This window comes from Wolffia australiana, chromosome 1 (genome assembly GCF_029677425.1).
Source record: "Wolffia australiana isolate 7733 chromosome 1, ASM2967742v1".
NCBI classification, from domain to species: domain Eukaryota; kingdom Viridiplantae; phylum Streptophyta; class Magnoliopsida; order Alismatales; family Araceae; genus Wolffia; species Wolffia australiana.
This window is the reverse complement of record NC_135835.1, coordinates 17,045,613-17,063,297: the sequence shown is the minus strand read 5'-3', so window position 1 is coordinate 17,063,297 and position 17,685 is coordinate 17,045,613. Positions and strand designations below refer to the sequence as shown.

General features: G+C 45.2%; 2 protein-coding genes across 3 annotated transcripts; both read left to right on the top strand.

The window, feature by feature from the left end:
- Window positions 1–2,577: 2,577 nt before the first annotated feature.
- Window positions 2,578–6,149, top strand: LOC144708865 (F-box protein At2g32560-like). Its single transcript, XM_078582316.1, has 4 exons — window positions 2,578–3,669; window positions 4,546–4,804; window positions 4,906–4,980; window positions 5,735–6,149. Exons 1-4 carry the CDS (start codon window positions 3,217–3,219, stop codon window positions 5,920–5,922), a joined length of 975 nt encoding a protein of 324 aa, XP_078438442.1. The 5' UTR covers window positions 2,578–3,216; the 3' UTR covers window positions 5,923–6,149.
- A 1,935-nt stretch (window positions 6,150–8,084) lies between these two features.
- Window positions 8,085–17,588, top strand: LOC144708850 (NAD(P)-binding Rossmann-fold superfamily protein). 2 transcript variants are annotated; one of them, XM_078582298.1, is made up of 7 exons: window positions 8,085–8,135; window positions 13,940–14,095; window positions 14,838–14,990; window positions 15,642–15,735; window positions 16,441–16,523; window positions 16,863–17,016; window positions 17,199–17,588. In XM_078582298.1, the coding sequence occupies exons 2-7, from the start codon at window positions 13,958–13,960 to the stop codon at window positions 17,432–17,434; spliced, it is 858 nt and encodes a 285-aa protein (XP_078438424.1). In that variant the 5' UTR covers window positions 8,085–8,135; window positions 13,940–13,957; the 3' UTR covers window positions 17,435–17,588. The 2 variants fall into 2 exon arrangements, with proteins under 2 accessions (XP_078438424.1, XP_078438431.1); XM_078582305.1 differs by having other exon boundaries at window positions 8,095–8,373; window positions 14,049–14,095.
- The last annotated feature ends 97 nt before the right edge of the window (window positions 17,589–17,685 follow it).

The following is a 17,685-nucleotide window of genomic DNA, read 5'->3' as shown; positions in this document are numbered from 1 at the left end:
GGATTAAAAAATTACATAATTCACCCCTATTTTGGCTTATCAACGTCATGATGTGGTCAAAAAAATATTCGGGACAGGACAAACTCTAGACAAGACGATTCTGACTAAGTTCTAATGTAAGGCCCAAAGTACACAACATTCTTGCACAAATGCATGTGTGCTTACTATGGGGACATGCATGTGTACTAAACTCATGATTGGAGATTGAGTCCTTGAGTGCGATGTTACAACACGCACTACAGGTGGCGATGCTGGATCCTGATCTTTTCGGCCAACACCCCGTGGTGCACGTGCTCGTCGACGCTCAAGTGTGGCAGATCAGGGGAGGCCCACATGTGTTGGGCGCGCTGGTCGTCGAGAGTGCACGCGCACGGGCGGCCAAGAGTGTGAGCACGCGCGGGCGCTAAGCTGGGCAACAGTGTCGAGGTGTTGTGCACGTAGTTGTGCAGGTGAGCCTCGCGGTTGTGCGCCACTGCGTGTGCGGCTGCAGGGCGAAAGACATTTTGTCAAGATACTGAGGCATTGTCACACAGTGAGCGCCGAGATGGTGCGGACGTGCGGCGCCCCGCGTGTAGTGCTGGGCGTGCAATGCCAAACTTGAGGCGGCGAGCATGGTGCTAGCCAGGTGGACCACGCACGATAGGTGTCAACGCAGAGTGTAAAGGCTGGGATGGGTTGGTAGATGTCCGAGCGCCATGCCCACATGCGCACGGCGCCCCGCCTGGGGGGCACGCGTGTAGCTCAGGAGCGGCACTACCAAGGCGCATGCGGCCTCGTCTCATTACTTTGATACGAAGACAATGACCCTCTTCTTATATGGAGATGCGTCCCCACCTTCTCTCCTAACCCCTTCTATGCTAATTGTATTTTCTCTTTCCTCCAAGTCCTATATGTATAGGTCAATGTTTCAAGAAACAGATAGGCAAGTCATAATTTAGGATTTGAGTTTTTGTTAACTCTTCTTGGAGGACTTGCCCTAGCCTCCCCTTCTCCTCAGATCGCCACTGTCGTCGCCGCCCTCGTCGCCGCCGTCGATTACCACCCACTCTCCTTTCTCTCTTCTTTTCCCTCTCTCTTTCTTTCCTTCTCTCTTCCGTCAACACCAAGATGCCCAACATCAGTCACCCCTCTCAGGCCGCCCGCGCCAAGAGTCCAGCGTAGGGCGCCCCTGCTCAGAGCCGCCCCCCCTAGCGTCCAGCGCCGGCCGCCCCACTTAGGGCCGCCAGCGCCAGTCGCCTTGCGCCGGCCGCCCCTCTCAGGGCCACCCGCGCCCAGCGCCGACCGCCCTGCTCAGGGCCATCCGCGCCTAGCACCCGCGCTCACCGGCGCCCGCGCACACCGCGCACCCGGCCGCCCACGCACGCAAGCACCTGCGCACGTCGCGCGCCCAGCCGCCCGCGCCTCCGGACGCCCTCGAAGTAACTTGCCGCGCTTTCGGACGCCCTCAAAGCTACTTGCCGCGACGCATATCGTTTAGGTTTCGGGGCGCTGCCCTGAACCCCGCAAGGGGGCAACTCCCCCCTCGACACCCCGCCAACTGACCGCGCAGTTGGATCCGCGACACCCTGTCGAAGCGCACATCAATCGTCCCGCCAACAATGCCCCACCCCCAAGCACTCCGGCCGTCTCATTGCCAGGGCCGCTCAACGCCTCGGAACGTCCAGATATTTCGTCCAGTGGGCCTTACAACGCCCGGATCGCCGAGTCACGTCACGACCTGAATTTCCCGCAACCTCATCACGCACTCCGGTGCCGAGGTACGCGTGAACTCTTTGGTGTCGAGTGTTCTTCGTCCAGTGTTCTGCGAGGATTCTTCCACTGCCGTCAGATTTGATTAGAATATCTTTCTCTTTCCTTAAAATTCTTCCTTTCGTGGGATTTCCCGCGAACGTGAATTTGAGTATTGGATTTGGTGCTTTGGCATCGTCGCGGTGGTTGAAGACAGTACTCCGCCCTCGACGAGGAACGGGAGTGCACCGCCATCATTTCATCGGTTTTAGGTTTTCGAATTTGAACGTGTGAATTTTGCAGTCTGTTTTATCCCTCTACCCAAACCCGTCCTGCATTCTCCACCATCATTGTCATACCCGTGTCCCTAGTCATCTCTCCCTTAGTCGTCCTGCATCTTCCACCCGTCATCGCCATTACCATCTCCCTTAGTTGTCCTGCATCAAACGATCTTTGTCGCATCCCTTCCTTTGTCCATGTCTTGGAAGATCTGAACTACAACCACAGGTTACAAGACACTACTTATAACACAATTTACATTAAAGAATTACATTTTTTTTCTATATGAGATAAAAGTTCTGATAATTTGAGATATATGATTCTAATATCAGGTGTCGGGTAAATTTTCGATATCCGTTCGAAATAGTCTCAATTTCATCAGGACATCCAATATCAATTCTCATATCTGATAGTGGACAGGCAAACAATAAACTCAAATCTCAATATATATAAAATAATTATGGGGGAAAATGGGCATTTGCGAAATGACCAATATACCCCTCTGCTATGATGCATTATTTCATTCCGCCGAAAGCTGGTGGCGCGGTTACCGAGGAGAGTCTTCAACGTGTTCAGCCAATAACAGGAAGACACGTGTCAAAACGTGCACCTCAACAACAGTAATGGCGGGAGTACTGAGGATTATGAATTCGCAGTAGAGGACCCGTTCATGGCGGATCTTCGACTGCACGAGATCCGCCGTTAATCATCAACGCCGAATCCTCTCTCTTTCTCTTCTCGATTTTTGGATTTCTTATCGATTCATCCTTTTTGTTGCTGTTGATTCTTGTTGAGAAGGATTGATCTTTGACAATCGCGGTCGATGCCGGATTTTCGACTGCACGACATCTACCGGCCTATCTGAGAACAGGATTAGATCTGATTCATCATCAACGGCGAAACTTCTCTCTTTCTCTTCTCGATATCTGGATTTCTCATCGATTCTTCCTTCTTTGTTGTTGATTCTTATTGAGAAGGATTGTTCATTGACAATCGCGGTCGATGCCGGATTTTCGACTGCACGACATCTACAGACCTATCTGAGAACAGGATTAGATCTGATTCATCAACAAACGCCGAATCTTCTCTCTTTCTCTTCTCTATTTCTGGATTTCTCATCGATTCTTCCCATTTTTTGCTCTTGATTCTTATTGAGAAGGATTGCTTATTGACAATCGTCGTTGCTGATCATTGCCTCCGTTAGATCCGATGTTGCTGTTCTTGTTATCATGCTTCTCCTTCGTTTTCTTCCTGTCCAAGTCTCTGTTCTTGCCGCCCCTCCCTCCCTGGGCCGGCGAGGCGAGGTTGCTCTCCCTACCTCCGTCCAGTGCGCTCCTCGGCTTGCTCCGCCGCCGGCGGAAAACCTTGATCTTGGCGGCGAAGGCGGATCCAACGGCTGGGATTTCGATCTTGGATTTGCCGGATCTGGCCTTGGAGATCGTTCTTGGGAAGCTTCCCCCCTCTGGGCTCTGCGCCATGGCCGCCGTCTGCCGCTCCTTCCGCCACAGATGCGGAATTGATCGTCTGTGGAGCAGGCATTTGGAGGAGAAATGGGGAAGATTGCTGGAATTCATCCCTGATCAGAAGAACTCGATCATGGCGTTCTACCGATCGATCGAGACCGGCAGACTCTGCTTCCCTGCTCAAATCTTCAATCGGGAGGTGCGTTGACGATTGATTCGCGTTTTGTCGATGATCACGACATCTTCATCGGCTATCTTTTTGACGATTTCAGATTTAATTTTTTTGTGAAACTGAATGTTAAAGTTCTTCATGGTATGGTAAGATGTTGACTTTGACGCTACGGTTGGCTTCTAGCAGCACTATCTCTACTGTTGTTTGGGTGTCTGCCGTGATCATATCAATGTCAATGTCACCATCATAATCTATGTCAATGGCAATGTAAATATCATTGTCAGTGTTAATGTTGATGCCAAAACCATCATCATAATGTATGTCAATGGCAATGTAGATGTCATTGTTAGTGTTAATGTCGATGTCAAAGTAGCCATCATAATCTATGTCAATGGCAATGTAAATGTCATTCTCAGTTTTAATGTCCATGTCAATGTCACCATCATAATCCATGTCAATGGCAATGTAAATGTCACTGTCAGTGACAATGTCGATGTCAATGCCACCATCATAGTCTATGTCACTGTCCATGTCGATGTCTATGTCAATGTCTGATGTGGATGTTGATGTTGATGCTGAGATCGATATTAATGTCAATGTCAACAACCTATACACTGACATTGATAGTTATGGTCTCCAGGGCTGAGGTTTGGCATGTCCAGTGCCAACTTCAATGATTGTCAATGACATTGAACAATGACTAATTTAACTAATTTTTGCCCTTGTCATGGCGGTTGATCATGAGGTAGGCGATTAAAGACAATGTCAGCGTCTAAGTCCACTGGATGACCCCAATAAATAGAGGCACGCGTAAATCATACTTGTCACCTTGACCCGTGATAACCCTGAGTGGTTGACATTGACATTGATGTTGACCTTGACAAAGTCATTGACCAATCACAGAATGGACATCCGGGGTTCATGCTGTCATGTTACGACGCAGAGGTCAGCTACGACTCTGTCACCGACACCTTCATGGCGAGGTACCCGCCGCACGGCCGGCGCGCGGCAGCGATCGAGGAGGACGTGACGTGGGAAAGGCTGCGAGCTCCGCCTGTTTCTGCCTCAGCTTATGATCTCTATTCGTCCAATTCGCTCGCCAATCTTCGTCCGGGGGACCATGTAGAAGTTCAGTGGAGGAGGAACAAGGAATTCCCCTACGGTGAGAGCTCAGCTCAGCACTCTAAGCTTGAAATTCGCCATGAATTGATATATCTTCTTCTTCTTCTTCTTCTTCTTCTTCTTCCTCCGCTGCCATGGCAGGCTGGTGGTACGGCGTTGTGGGGCATCTTGCTCCGTGCAGTGGCGACGAGCTCCATTGTCATTGTGGAACAAGTGGTTAGTGCTCGACTACAGCATCCTAATGTTATCATCATCATTAGTCGACATGAATGACAATGATGATTTTGTTGCCGTCTCTCCTCATCATAGCAATGTTAACAAAGAGACGATGACGAGCGCCGATGGCAATTTCATCATCCTACTGCGGAGGACAAATGACAGAGATGATGATGACTGTTCATTGTCCTCTCGTCATCACCATGGCAGTAGAGTTCTGCTCTGATCAACCATCGTGTCAATGTTAACATTATCAACCCTCATTGACGATGACATTCCCAAATGTTGAATGGATGGTGAACGGTGTATCACCGATGGTTGATGTTATCAGTCAACCTCAAACCCATGGAGCCGTGTGTAGAATGCATGTGAGCAGTAGTCCCCCCAACACCTTAGTTTTACTAAGTTTAATGCCAATTATTATTTTTTTTATATGGCATTGGGGCTTGCAGACTTGACCCTAACTTAGTGATTTTAAATAGCTGCCACTCATCTACATTATTTAGATATTTATTTCTTATTATTTTTCTTCAAACATTTGAGCCCGAAGCCCTGCTGGGTGGGTCAAGTGAATCTAGGCTGGGCAAAGGGCATATATTCCAATGATGGGCCCATCCCTACCTCCTCTAGACCAATGATAATGCTGACTTCATCATCATCATTGTCATCGTCATTAGAGAGGGAATATATTAAAGCATAGTGCTTAGCTGGATTAGTAGATGAGATTTTTATTATAAATTTTTTTTATGGGCAGGGGAGGTGGTGCTGGAGTTTAAGCAGTACAGCGCGGGGTCACGGTGGAGAAGAGCAATTCTGAGGCGGGAGGGCAGCCAAGAAGAAGGGAACGAGGTGGCGGGTTTCTACGGCGGGGTCAGGAAGCTCAACCGCAGAGATGAGATCGCCGCTTGGCTGCGGCTGTTGCCGACCACCTCCCTCGACTAATCAAAAGCCTTGAATTTTTGGGTTTGGGAAGAAATCTCACTTGATTGTTTTGAAGACGTGCAGTATACGGGTCACTCGATGGCTTGGAAGCAATGCCATGGTTAATTCATAAGGTATGTCATGTATGACTTATTGCATCCATTCATTTATAATGTAGAGGTTCGCTTTGGAGAAGTATCATTGTGTTTATGAATCAGAGTCATTTTTTACCAAATGGTTTATGGAGAGCGAGTAAATAGTTTTAAAGAGTCAAGATATTCATGATATCTAGTCGTCGAAACTTTAATTTAATTTTATGAGGTCATTGTAGATTTATATGGCATTTCTGAATGAAGGGAGAATGATAAGATATTTATGTTATGAATGACATCTAAAATATAACTGGTTATGTGGACACATGATTTATTAGGCTGAAATTTGGTATGATGTTTTATTTATTTGTTTCCCTGTTTAGCAATACCTGATTTACTGACCCATTCAAAGTTGTAAATTTTTTTTGCAATATCTGAAAAACCTATTTACTAAATCACTTGCGTAGGCAAAAAATTGTTCATTTCTTGAAATTGATGCATGGAATACAAATTACAAACGTTAGTCAGATGTTTGCAATCCTTGGTACCATGTTTACACGATAATTAATCAAATATATTTACAAATGTTCAATCCAACCCCCTGTCCAATTTCTCTCTCTCCTCAAAATCATTTTCAATAGAACATGTTTGCTTCAAACTAACATTAAAGTTAGAGCTGATATCATCGCGGTGGAATTAGATTAAATAAATCCTTGAGGTGCACGAAGCATGGTCCTCATTCACATGTAAAGCAACACATTCATACAACTTGATGGTTATTTAAAATTATCCTTAAAATTTTGATTTAATGTTTCCTAACATCTACATATATTGGTACATAAATTTCTAGAAATGCAAGCCCTGAGGATGTCTAAGAAGACATAAGAGGGAGATTTTAACGATGTTGGATGCCATTAAAGTCTCTTCTGAATTCATGCAGTTGTTACCTTTAATGATCCATTTGTTCATCTTCCGATGAATTTACTTTGCAATCCAAAGTCAGGCATCGCAGAACATTGTTCACTTCTAAAGTAGTTTCACCCCCCTTCTGCAATTGAAACCATGTCACATGTAAATTCATGCGGTTGTAATGGATTACACGTAATTAAACTAAAAAGGTTGAAGTATAAACAATATTCAAATTGGATTGACTTAAGGAGATACAGCAAATTCTTCAGTGTCATTCATCAATCAAATGATAAATCACTAACACGGATGGAGAGACATGATTCAAATAATGGAAAATCAAATATTTGAAAATTGTATATCACAGAAGGATTGACTATCAATGTTATATTAAAAATAACTAATAAATATTATAGCAAAAGTAATAATCTCAGGTTACTGTTTAACCAGTGGTATGATTACTACATAAGAAACTGGAAAAGTGTAAACAAGACCATTATGTGCCATACAAAATCATCGTATACCGAACCAATCATTAATTCCTAACAATATGGAAAGTAAAATCAGATCCATAAAGTTATGACCAAAATTATTTAAAAAATGTTTTATTGTCTGACTTAGGCTACACAAGAACTCCTAAATCCAATAATTAAGAAGAAAAAGATTTCCATTACCCAGAACAAAGGTTCATCATCACAATCTATACAACTATAAACTATGATTCTGCATCCGTCATTCGTCACGTCACACGTCACGCTGACGGCACAGTGACGGATGACGTGACAGTGACGGTGATCAAGTTAGGGGGCCGTGATGGTGACGGCGACGGTGACAGTGACGGATTGGTCGTGACGGGGACGTGACGGGACGGCCGTCACAGATGACGGCCATGACAGATTTGGGCGACAGGAGTTGGGGAGAGAGGACCGTGGTATGAGCGAGAGGAGGCGGGGGTAGTGATCTTCCTTCTGGTTATTCTTCGCGTCACACGTGACAATGACGCTGTTCGGTGACGGGGACATGACGGGATGCCGCAACGGGGGACACGTGACGTGTGCGACGGATTTTTTCCAACGTCCGTCATGAATCGTCATCCGTCCCGTCCCGTCCCGAACATGCCGTCCCCTAATAAAACGCTCTCCAGCCGCCACGTACCCCCTCTCCCCCTCTATATAAACCCGCCCGCTCCATTTCAAATCACATCTCATTCTCCAGGACAGGAAGCCGGGCGCTCTGGTAAGAACTCTCTCCTTCGATCTTCCCTTCTCCAAATTTCCTTCGTCGATGTAATCCATGAATGTCGATCCATGGCGAAAGCCCTGCAATTTCGAATACCCGCCATCCTCAAAGCATGCGCCATGGCCGGAAACCTCAGAAGGGGAAAATCCGTCCATGGCCACATTCTCAGAAGCCCTCTCGCCGCCGACCCCTTCATCGGCGCTGCCGTCCTCGGCTTCTACTCCGCCGCCGGAGACATCTCCGCCGCCGCCGCCCTCTTCTCCTCCTTCCCCAACCCTGACACCGCTCTCTGGACGGCCATGATCACCGCTTACCAGAGAAAATCCCTGCCTCTCGAAGCCCTCACGCTCTTCTCCACCACGATCCGGAACCCTAACCCTAGCCCGAGCCCTAATGCGGTCACCCTCACCGTCGTAGTCTCGGCCGTGACCCAAATCAGAGCTTCCCTTTGGGGGAAATCCGCCCACGGGTTCGCCCTCCGCCATGGCTTCTTCCTCTCCGATCTCCCCTTGGCCAATTCCCTTCTCAACATGTACTGCAAGATGGGAAACGAAGGGTATGTGGGGAAGATCTTCGGCGCGATCGCCGCCGCTGGGGATGTCGTCACCTGGACTTGTGTTCTTGGGTTCTTTGCTAACAGTGGCAGGACCTCGGAAACGCTCCTCCTTTATATAAAGATGGCCGCTTCTGGGGTGCCCATCAACCGGGCCACCGTCGTCGTCGCCCTCCAGGCCGCCGCCGCCTCCGCCGACTCCACGGCGGCGAGAACTCTCCATGGGCAAGCTCTCCGGCGAGGGCTTGAGTCGAATTCCACTGCCAGAACCGCCATTGTTGATGCTTACATGAAGTGTTCCGACATTGACGAAGCAGAAGCTCTCTTCTCTGAGATGAAGTCCAAGGATGTGGTCGCCTGGTCTGCTCTTCTGGGTGGGTTCTCCCTCAACGGCCGGCCACACCAATGCTTCAACGTCTTCCGCCGGATGCTGGCGGCGGGGCCGCCGCCCGACGCCGTAACCATGGCCAAGCTTCTATCAGGCTGCTCTCAATTGGGCCTTCTCTGCCAGGCCCAATGTCTCCACTGCCTCGTCTTCCGACTGGGCTTTCACCGGCAGCCCCACGTGGCGGGGGCGCTAGTGGACCTCTATGGGAAGTGCGGCGGAGCTCAGTCGGCCGCCGCCGCCTTCGCCGAGGTAGAGGAAAGGGATGCCGCCGTGTGGACGGCCTTGATTGGCGCTTATGGAGCAAATGGGTTGGGCTTGATGGCGATCCAGACCTTCGAGGAGATGCTTCGGAGCGAGGCGGCCCGGCCGACGGCGGCTACTCTTGCAGCGGTTTTCTCGGCTTGCAGCCACAGTGGTCTTCTGGCAGAGGGGAAGAAGGTCTTCAGGGAGATGGAAGGGGTCCATGGGCTGACCCCGGGGGTTGACCACACGGCGGCCATGGTTGACTTGCTGGGCCGAGGGGGGGAGCTGGGCCTGGCGCTGGAGCTGGTTCGTGCTGCGAAGAGCAGGGACGCGTGGGCGGCTTTGTTGGCCAGCTGCCGAGCCCATGTGGATGCTGGTGTAGCGGAGACGGCGGCGCGTGGCCTGGCGGAGCTCGGCGTCCAACGGGCCGGGCCATACTTGCCGCTGATGGAAGTGTTAGCCTCAAGTGGGAGGTGGGGAGAGATGGGTGAAGTGAGGAGGTTGATGAAGGAGCTCGGCGTGGTGGGGAAGATGCCAGGGCTTAGCACAATTGAAGTTGGTGGTGAGGTGCGCTGGTTTCTGGCAGGTGATTGAGCATGGGCTGAAATGCGGAAAGTTGACCAGATTTTGAAGGAGTTGGAGTTGGTGATGAGAAAAAAAAGGATAGACTGTGGTAGTCTGTAGACAGTTTTGATGCTTTGCAATGATGATGACATAGTTATGATGTTTCCCTGGTTGGCATCCTAGAACAAGCTGATGTTTCTCAAGGGTGATGTTTCATATTGCAGAGTCATGTTCTAGATAGTATTTGATCAAGGTCATGGTAGTATGGAAACTTTGGATCAGAGCTCTGAAAATGTCTTCTTTGTGAAGGAATTACGTTAAGAATTGTATCAGAGCTCAACCGAAGACGACTATTGGAACAGTGGATATCAGTTTTCATTAGGCAATTATCTGTTTCCGATTTGCCATCAGCTGGATGCCTTGAGGTTTTGAATGTTCCGTGACAAATATGACTGATGAAAACTAAGTGCCTCACACAAGTTAGATCTTTGTTAAGTTTGATAATGTTCAGTGTGAAGATCTGTGCCATAACTTTGGCAGTAAAATCACGTTTCATGGCTATGAAATGACCATGTTTTGGAACGCTATCCGCCATGATCATTATTACATTGACCTTATTATAAATCCAATGTGAGGTCTTTCGATAGGTTTTGAGAAACTGGAAGCAGCAGTAAATTCCCTGCTGTTGATTGGCAGTCAAACTCGAGTTGATGACAGATGCGGCTTTCTGCAACATATTTAAAAACTTTGCCGTCATTACCTTCAAAAAGAGTTGAGCAGTTGACATACCCTGTCCAGTCTCAAGGACTATGGAAGTCACAGAACTTTCCGTTATTTGAAGCCAACTGGTATCTTTGATAAGACCTGAAGATTCTAAATTAGGGAAGTGTATGGATCCAATAGAAGGATGGGACCCTCTTGAATCGCTTCTTTTATACAGTTGCCCATCAACAACCATTAGAGAAAGTTCTCCCCTCTCAATGAAAGTCATATATTCTTCTGCTTGGTACTCAAAGGTATCTCTCTCCATGAGTGTACTGATTTTCAGAGATGGTAGGAGGTAGAATTTATTAACTTTTGTGGGAAAATGTAGCACCATGGGATTCAGTTGGCAAAGGCGAGCTTAGTAGTAGCAGGAATCAAGTGCAGACGAGAGAGAGAATTTGTTACAACAGTCTCCTTATATAATACAGTTGTAGGCACATCCATTAAGTGGATGATCCATACCCGAATGTGATACAACAGTCGAAAGTGATAACCGTCAAACGGAAAATGGAGGAACTTAATCAATATTCATCCTCGACAACGTGCAGCATTTTGGCAGGCTGGGGTCCTTTCAACTCGACTTTAGACCCCTTATAAACCAAACTAAATCAGTAAGGGAGCATGGTTTTATTCATTTGCAGCCAAGAGCTTACAAGTGTTGATCTCCAATAATTAATTTGGAGGTGCTGTTGGGCGGCAGTAGAACATCTAAAAAGTAGATAGTACCTAATGCATTGAATACTTCCAAATCCTGGTCCCCTGCACCATGTGATCATCTTCTATAACATCCCCCTAACGGTTTGACAACTGTGCATGAAAGAGCTTACATGTGATCATCTTCTATAACATCCCCCTAACGGTTTGACAACTGTGCATGAAAGAGCTTACATGTGATCATCTTCTATAACATCCCCCTAACGGTTTGACAACTGTGCTTGAAAGAGCTTACATGTGATCATCTTCTATAACATCCACCTAACGGTTTGACAACTGTGCTTGAAAGAGCTTACATGTGATCATCTTCTATACATTCCAACTTTATGGACCTACTGAATACCATTGAAAGCATGAAAAAATATTATCAGTTGCATAGGTAAGAGCTCTCTGCTTTGGGCCGTGAATTGTTATCACCTAACCCTGATCATCCCGAGAGAAATCAATCAATCTGATGAATACTCCTGGCAATCTTGAGACAACCTTATAGCGGTATGCAAGATAGGAAGGAGTGAGATACTAATTTTCAGTGTTGGATTGGTTCTGATGGAAGAGATCTGAGAAAGTAAGATCACAAGGGACGCCGCATTTATCCTAGTGGGGACACACAGAGTGAAAGAGAATACCAGTATCTTGAGTCTTTCCTTTTGGAGGTTTTCTATTTATAAATCCTTGGCAAGCGAGTCAACTATGACCCATGCATGTGGCTTATCCCTTATGGCGCCTCTCATGTGTTAAGGCTGGGGTCTTAACACTATCCCATCTGTGTGAATTGCAAAACAGTATTCCATTAGACTTGCACGATAATTATCATGCTTATTTCCTTAATATTTTTCTCTATCAGGCCTATTTTCTTCGAGGCCATCTGGTCTCTCTCATTGAGCTGCTTCTCCTTGGACATTGATCTGTAGCTGCTTGAGGCACTTAAGGCCTGGGCTAAACCCGTTGTGCCCCACTTTAGAATAGCTTTCCTCCTGCAGAAAATATGAATTTGTTTCCAGCGAATGGTACATATGTTCGAAATATTTCATCCCACAATGCATTATGGTCTGTGGCTAAGAGTCCAGTACCCACCTCATTGTGCTAGTCAGATGTGGGACACCGACGCCTGGCAGCGTACTTTTCTCATCTGAACCAGCAGTTGACATGGAGCTCTGCACAGATTACAACATCTTAACTTCTCTGTGCAATTTAATGTCTTCGCTCATGTCCATAATTAGAAATCTGAATTTAGTCATGTCAAAATCCCACTGCATATCTCCAATTTCTCTTTAATCTCTTTGTCACTCTCTATTTCATGTCACATAAGAACATTCATCGGGAAACTCTTTTTTCTTTCTTCAATTCCGAATCGTCAATTTAATGTCTCTCCCCCATTTCACTCTCTAGTCAGCAAGAGATTTCTTCTTTTTCATTTCACACTGTAGTCCAAACTACAGTCTCCTTGTCTCATATCTCTCGTTGCATCTTCCCCCTTCAGTTCTGTAGAGATATGATAGAACACTGGTAACGATTTATAGAAGGAAGCCAAGAAAGGTACCCGAGAAGCCCCCTTATTTTCTTGAGAGGGGAAAAGTTAAGAATGATTCTTCATTTTGTAAGGGTATTATACCCATCCATCTGTCAACAATCTGAAGTTCTTTTTGGGGAGAAGACCTGAAGGGAGGGAGAAGACACCGGAATGATCATTGGGCAGAATGCACAGGGCTTAGGGAAGATCACACGGGATGTGGCAATACTTCATATTGCTTAGTTTATAGGGAGGGCTGCCATACTCAAAAGGGAAATGCATATGAAGAGAAAATGACAGAAATGTCCCTAGGGGCTCAATGACTAAAGTACCCTGAGATACGACCAGTAGATCGTATCAGTTTCGGGGACAGGATTTGATATTTAATATGAATTTCCTTCCGTCCGTGGGAGTTGCATTTGTCTTGATGGGGAATGAAGACTAATTTATCCAGTAGTTCTTGAGCCTTTACCATCTTCACACGTATTTCCTTGTTTCTGGATGGATTGCGCTCAGGCATCTGTCAAATTACTAACTTGTCTTCTCTCTCTCCTCTCTCTCTCTGTCTATCTCTTTTCATTTCCTCTTTCTTAAAAATGAAGTGAACGAGTGTTAAATTTTCAGCAATCTACCGATAATCGGTAGTAAATGATTTCTTCGAAAAGGGTCATCGTGTATCTAGGCATGTTCTCAATTGACTCACGAGAGAGTCTATTTCCATGTCCCTGTCAGTTTTAATAGAAATTTTAGTGTATTTAAGTTGTTCATGGTCTTGACCCGGCAAATCATGAATGTCATTATCTTTTTTTTATTTTTAATCGTCCAACTATATCAGGATATAATTCCAAAAAAACATTTGAAGAAATTCTGATTATATCTTTTCTTTGATTTATCTCTAGCGCATATTCTTTGTAAGCTACTTATGCTTTTTGCATAAAATGACTTATGTCTCGTTATTTTTCAAAGTACCATTTCTAATCCGATTTTTTGGGGCTCATTTTGCATTTATGGTTTTTAAGTAATATAATTTATGATTTTTGTTTTTTTAAAAAAAATTGTTGGAGAGGGGAGCAACATCAACAATGCTGCGGGTTGGTGCAACGGTATTTCCACATATGAGATCAATCCCGAGGGGTAAATTTTTTACCACAATGGCGTTGGAACATGGTGACCGTGTTTCTATGATCCAGGGAGCTTCGAGAGGAATTGGCCTTGAATTTGTGAGCAATCTTCCACATTTTTGATTTCCAATATGTTGGTCTTTTACAAATGGTGCGCACGGCTTTCAACTGTTCTGTAGTAGAGTGAAAACAATGTAATCAGTTCATTTCCAAATATTTCTGTACAGTCCCTTTGATCCCTCATCCCGGTCGAATATTCTGCTCCAGGTTTGATCCCAATATACAGTACAGTAGGGAAGGAGAAAAAACGAGCAAAACTTCACATTGCATGACGGGCAAAGAGGCCTAGTTTTATACAGGACGGGATCCTGTAGTCGTTGGTTTCGTCAGGGAATGCGATGGTCAAGAAAGAATGAACAGGGATATAAAGGTAATATACTGACTAATAAGGTTAACATATAGCTCCACCAACAAAAATCATAGGAGGATATCATTGGGAAATTTGTCGCTAGAGTTCCATTCCCACAATCTGTGTTTATTCGAATGTTAATTTACCATCAGTTCCGCTAGAATAGTACGAGTTGTGGCTTCCGAACGTTGAATTTTTTAGATCTTTGGAACATCATAGTCATCCTATTGCCTATAGAAAGCTGGGGGAAAACTGGATAGTTGTTGATGAATGACCTCCCTTTCTTTTGTCTTTGATAAACAAGTTTTGTGCAAGTAAAATGTCCTTTCCTTCGTCTGCTTTTATGAAAGAACTGACGGTTGCACTTGTGAACTCTTGGCATAACGTATTTCTTTCTCAGTATAACAAAACCTTGAACCTTTTTTAAACTAGGTAAGGCAACTCCTGGAGAACAAGGAGAAAGGTAAAGTAATTGCTACTTGTCGTGACCCAAGCAGGGCCACAGCCCTTCAGGAACTGAAGAGCAAGTACTTTGATCGTCTTGATATCTTGGCCCTGGATGTAACCAACGAAAACACCATACAGGTGGACTTAATATTTTGTTGCTCGATACATTTCTTCTCAAATGTTTTATTGCAATCTGGTAAAGCCTGTGTATCAAGATCTTCAATATTCAGTGGACTTCTTGCTTAGAAATGGGCCTACTCTTCCTTATGTGAAGTCTCTCCCTTTTCCACGACGCAAAAGGGATTTACCTTTTGACATTTCTCCACCCTCTTAATGCAGAGTACTATTATTTTTTGGTATCAATAGGATAATTGTCTGGGAATGATTATTGATTGTATTCTCCATTCTTTTATTAAAGTGGGTTTCATGAAATCAATATCACGAAATGGGTGATAAAGCTGGGTAGAAGAGAGGCGGTTGTAAAGTAGTTATCACTAGAAATATTGAGGTTTAAAGAATAAAAACTTCCACCTCTTAGAGACTGTTATACATTTCTAGTCGGTCGAATTACATCAGAGGAAGAGCCTGTTGACCATTCTCACTTATTTTTCAGACGTTGACTGGTATAGCCTCATTTTGTTGATTTTTCAAGCAAATTCGAGCGTAATTTATTCACTTATCTTCTACCATGTGCCACAGATATCTCTCCTTTATCTTTTCTTTTTTGGGTCCGAAGTATTTTTTCATTTGTGTAAGCATCGACAATCATGAATGATTGTATTGTGGCAGGAGTCGGCAAACTCCATAAAAGAAAGATATAAATGCCTCAATCTACTGGTCAACACATCTGGTGTGCTCTCCATTCCCGGGGTTCTTCAGCCAGGTACTGAGCTGGAATTCATAGAGTAGGATTTGGAATTATTTTCTATTCGAACAATAAAAGCAACGTGTCTAGCATGTGGTGAAGAAATGAGAAGGAGAGAATAGAGGGGGAGAGAGAGGTGAGAAGAGAGAGACAGAGATTGAGAGAGAGGGAGAGGGGAAAGAGATACAGAGAGAGAGATTTAAAGCCTGTATCCCTGAGACATGCTTTTACTATCAAAGATATTACACTAGTCTTCGCACTGAACATTATCTAACTCCACAATGAGCATATTCCATTTTTGTCAGCCACCAAGTTTTCACCAGTCATTTCTGGCATAAAATATGCAGAACTTCAAAGCATCCCGCTTCATTTCAGATCTTCCTACCACCCTCAGACTGATGGGTAATCAGAAATGGATAATCACCATTTGAGATAAATTGATATATATATATTGCTTTGCTTCCAACCAACAGAAGGCTTGGTTTCAATGGTTGTAATGGGCTGAGTTCTGTTACAATTATTCATCTTCTTCCTCTCCAAAGATGACATCCTTCAGGGAGATCAAGAAAAGGATTTTTGTCCTACACATTCAACTAACCTCTGCTTGGTTCATCCTATGTATACAAAAAATACTAAGAATTTCCTCAATTTTCCGTATTGCTTAGTTTTTAAAACTTTGTTCATCGGATCGATTTCCTCAATTTTAGTTCCTTATCTCTGCAGAAACATCGTTGACCAAGGTGGAGAAGTCATCACTGATGCTCGCCTATGAAGTCAACGCCGTGGGACCCACCCTAGTCACGAAGGTCCCTCCACTCAAGTTCAACCGTTCAAAGTAGTGGGTTTCATTCCGAATGACTGACCGGATTGCCGATCTGATACTGCCTTCGATCTGGCCAATCCGCTGTGAGTTTGGTCAACGATCGAAGCCAATGGGATTGATCAGCTATCTTGATCTATCCATGTACTCGATGCGATCTGCAATCAGATTGTTCCGCTTTTCAATGTTCTTTACAAATCCTGATGCTTAAGGATAAAGTAAAGCAGGAATAGCAGACCGTGAAAGGACTTGCAATTATGAATGGTAGTTCCCTGAATCAAAACCCACCACAGTTTGACCAACGCTCTTCGTTCTTGACTAGCAGTATATGTGGCCGCTGTTGAAGCTCGGAGGCCAGACCGATCCCGAGAAGAAGTTCTCCGTCATCGCAAATCTCAGCGCTCGTGTCAGCTCCATCGGCGATAACGGCCTTGGCGGCTGGCACTCCTACAGAGCTTCGAAGACGGCCCTAAACCAATGTAAAATCTTTATTGGTTATTGAATTTGGTCGATTTCGTTAATGGAAGGACGACGATGAAAACAATCATCCTCGTCCAAGAGCACTACTTTCACTTATCTTTTTGAAGAAAATAAGGAAGATCACCCAAAATCGTTGACCCTCAAGAACACCACTTACACTGGCTGAGTGTTCTTGATTCAGTGACGAAGAACGCCGCTTTGGAGTTTGCTCGGAGGAAGGAGCCGATCATCTGTCTTTTGTTGCACCCGGGCACCGTCGACACCGATCTGTCCAAGCCCTTCCAGAGAAGTGTTCCAGAAGGGAAGCTCTTCACTGCCCAGTACTCCGTTCAGAAGCTTCTCTCCATCATTGAGACTGCAAAACCTTCAGACAGTGGCAAGTTGTTCGCGTGGGATGGCCAGCCAATTCCCTGGTGAATCCCTTCTCTCTTTGACAAAGAAAACCCAATTGATCAAAGTTTTTAAGGCTGATTCAGAAAGAGAAAACTATGAATGCAGTCTTATTTGATTGTGCCATACATCTCTGATGATTTTTTTTTTTGAGAAAGTTCAAAATAAGGATTGTTTGAGACTTTTGTGATTTATCCAACAGTGTGCAATATACAATAATGAAATTAAAATTGTCTCAAGGCCCTTTAGGCCTTGTGTACTTAATGATTTTGTGAAAT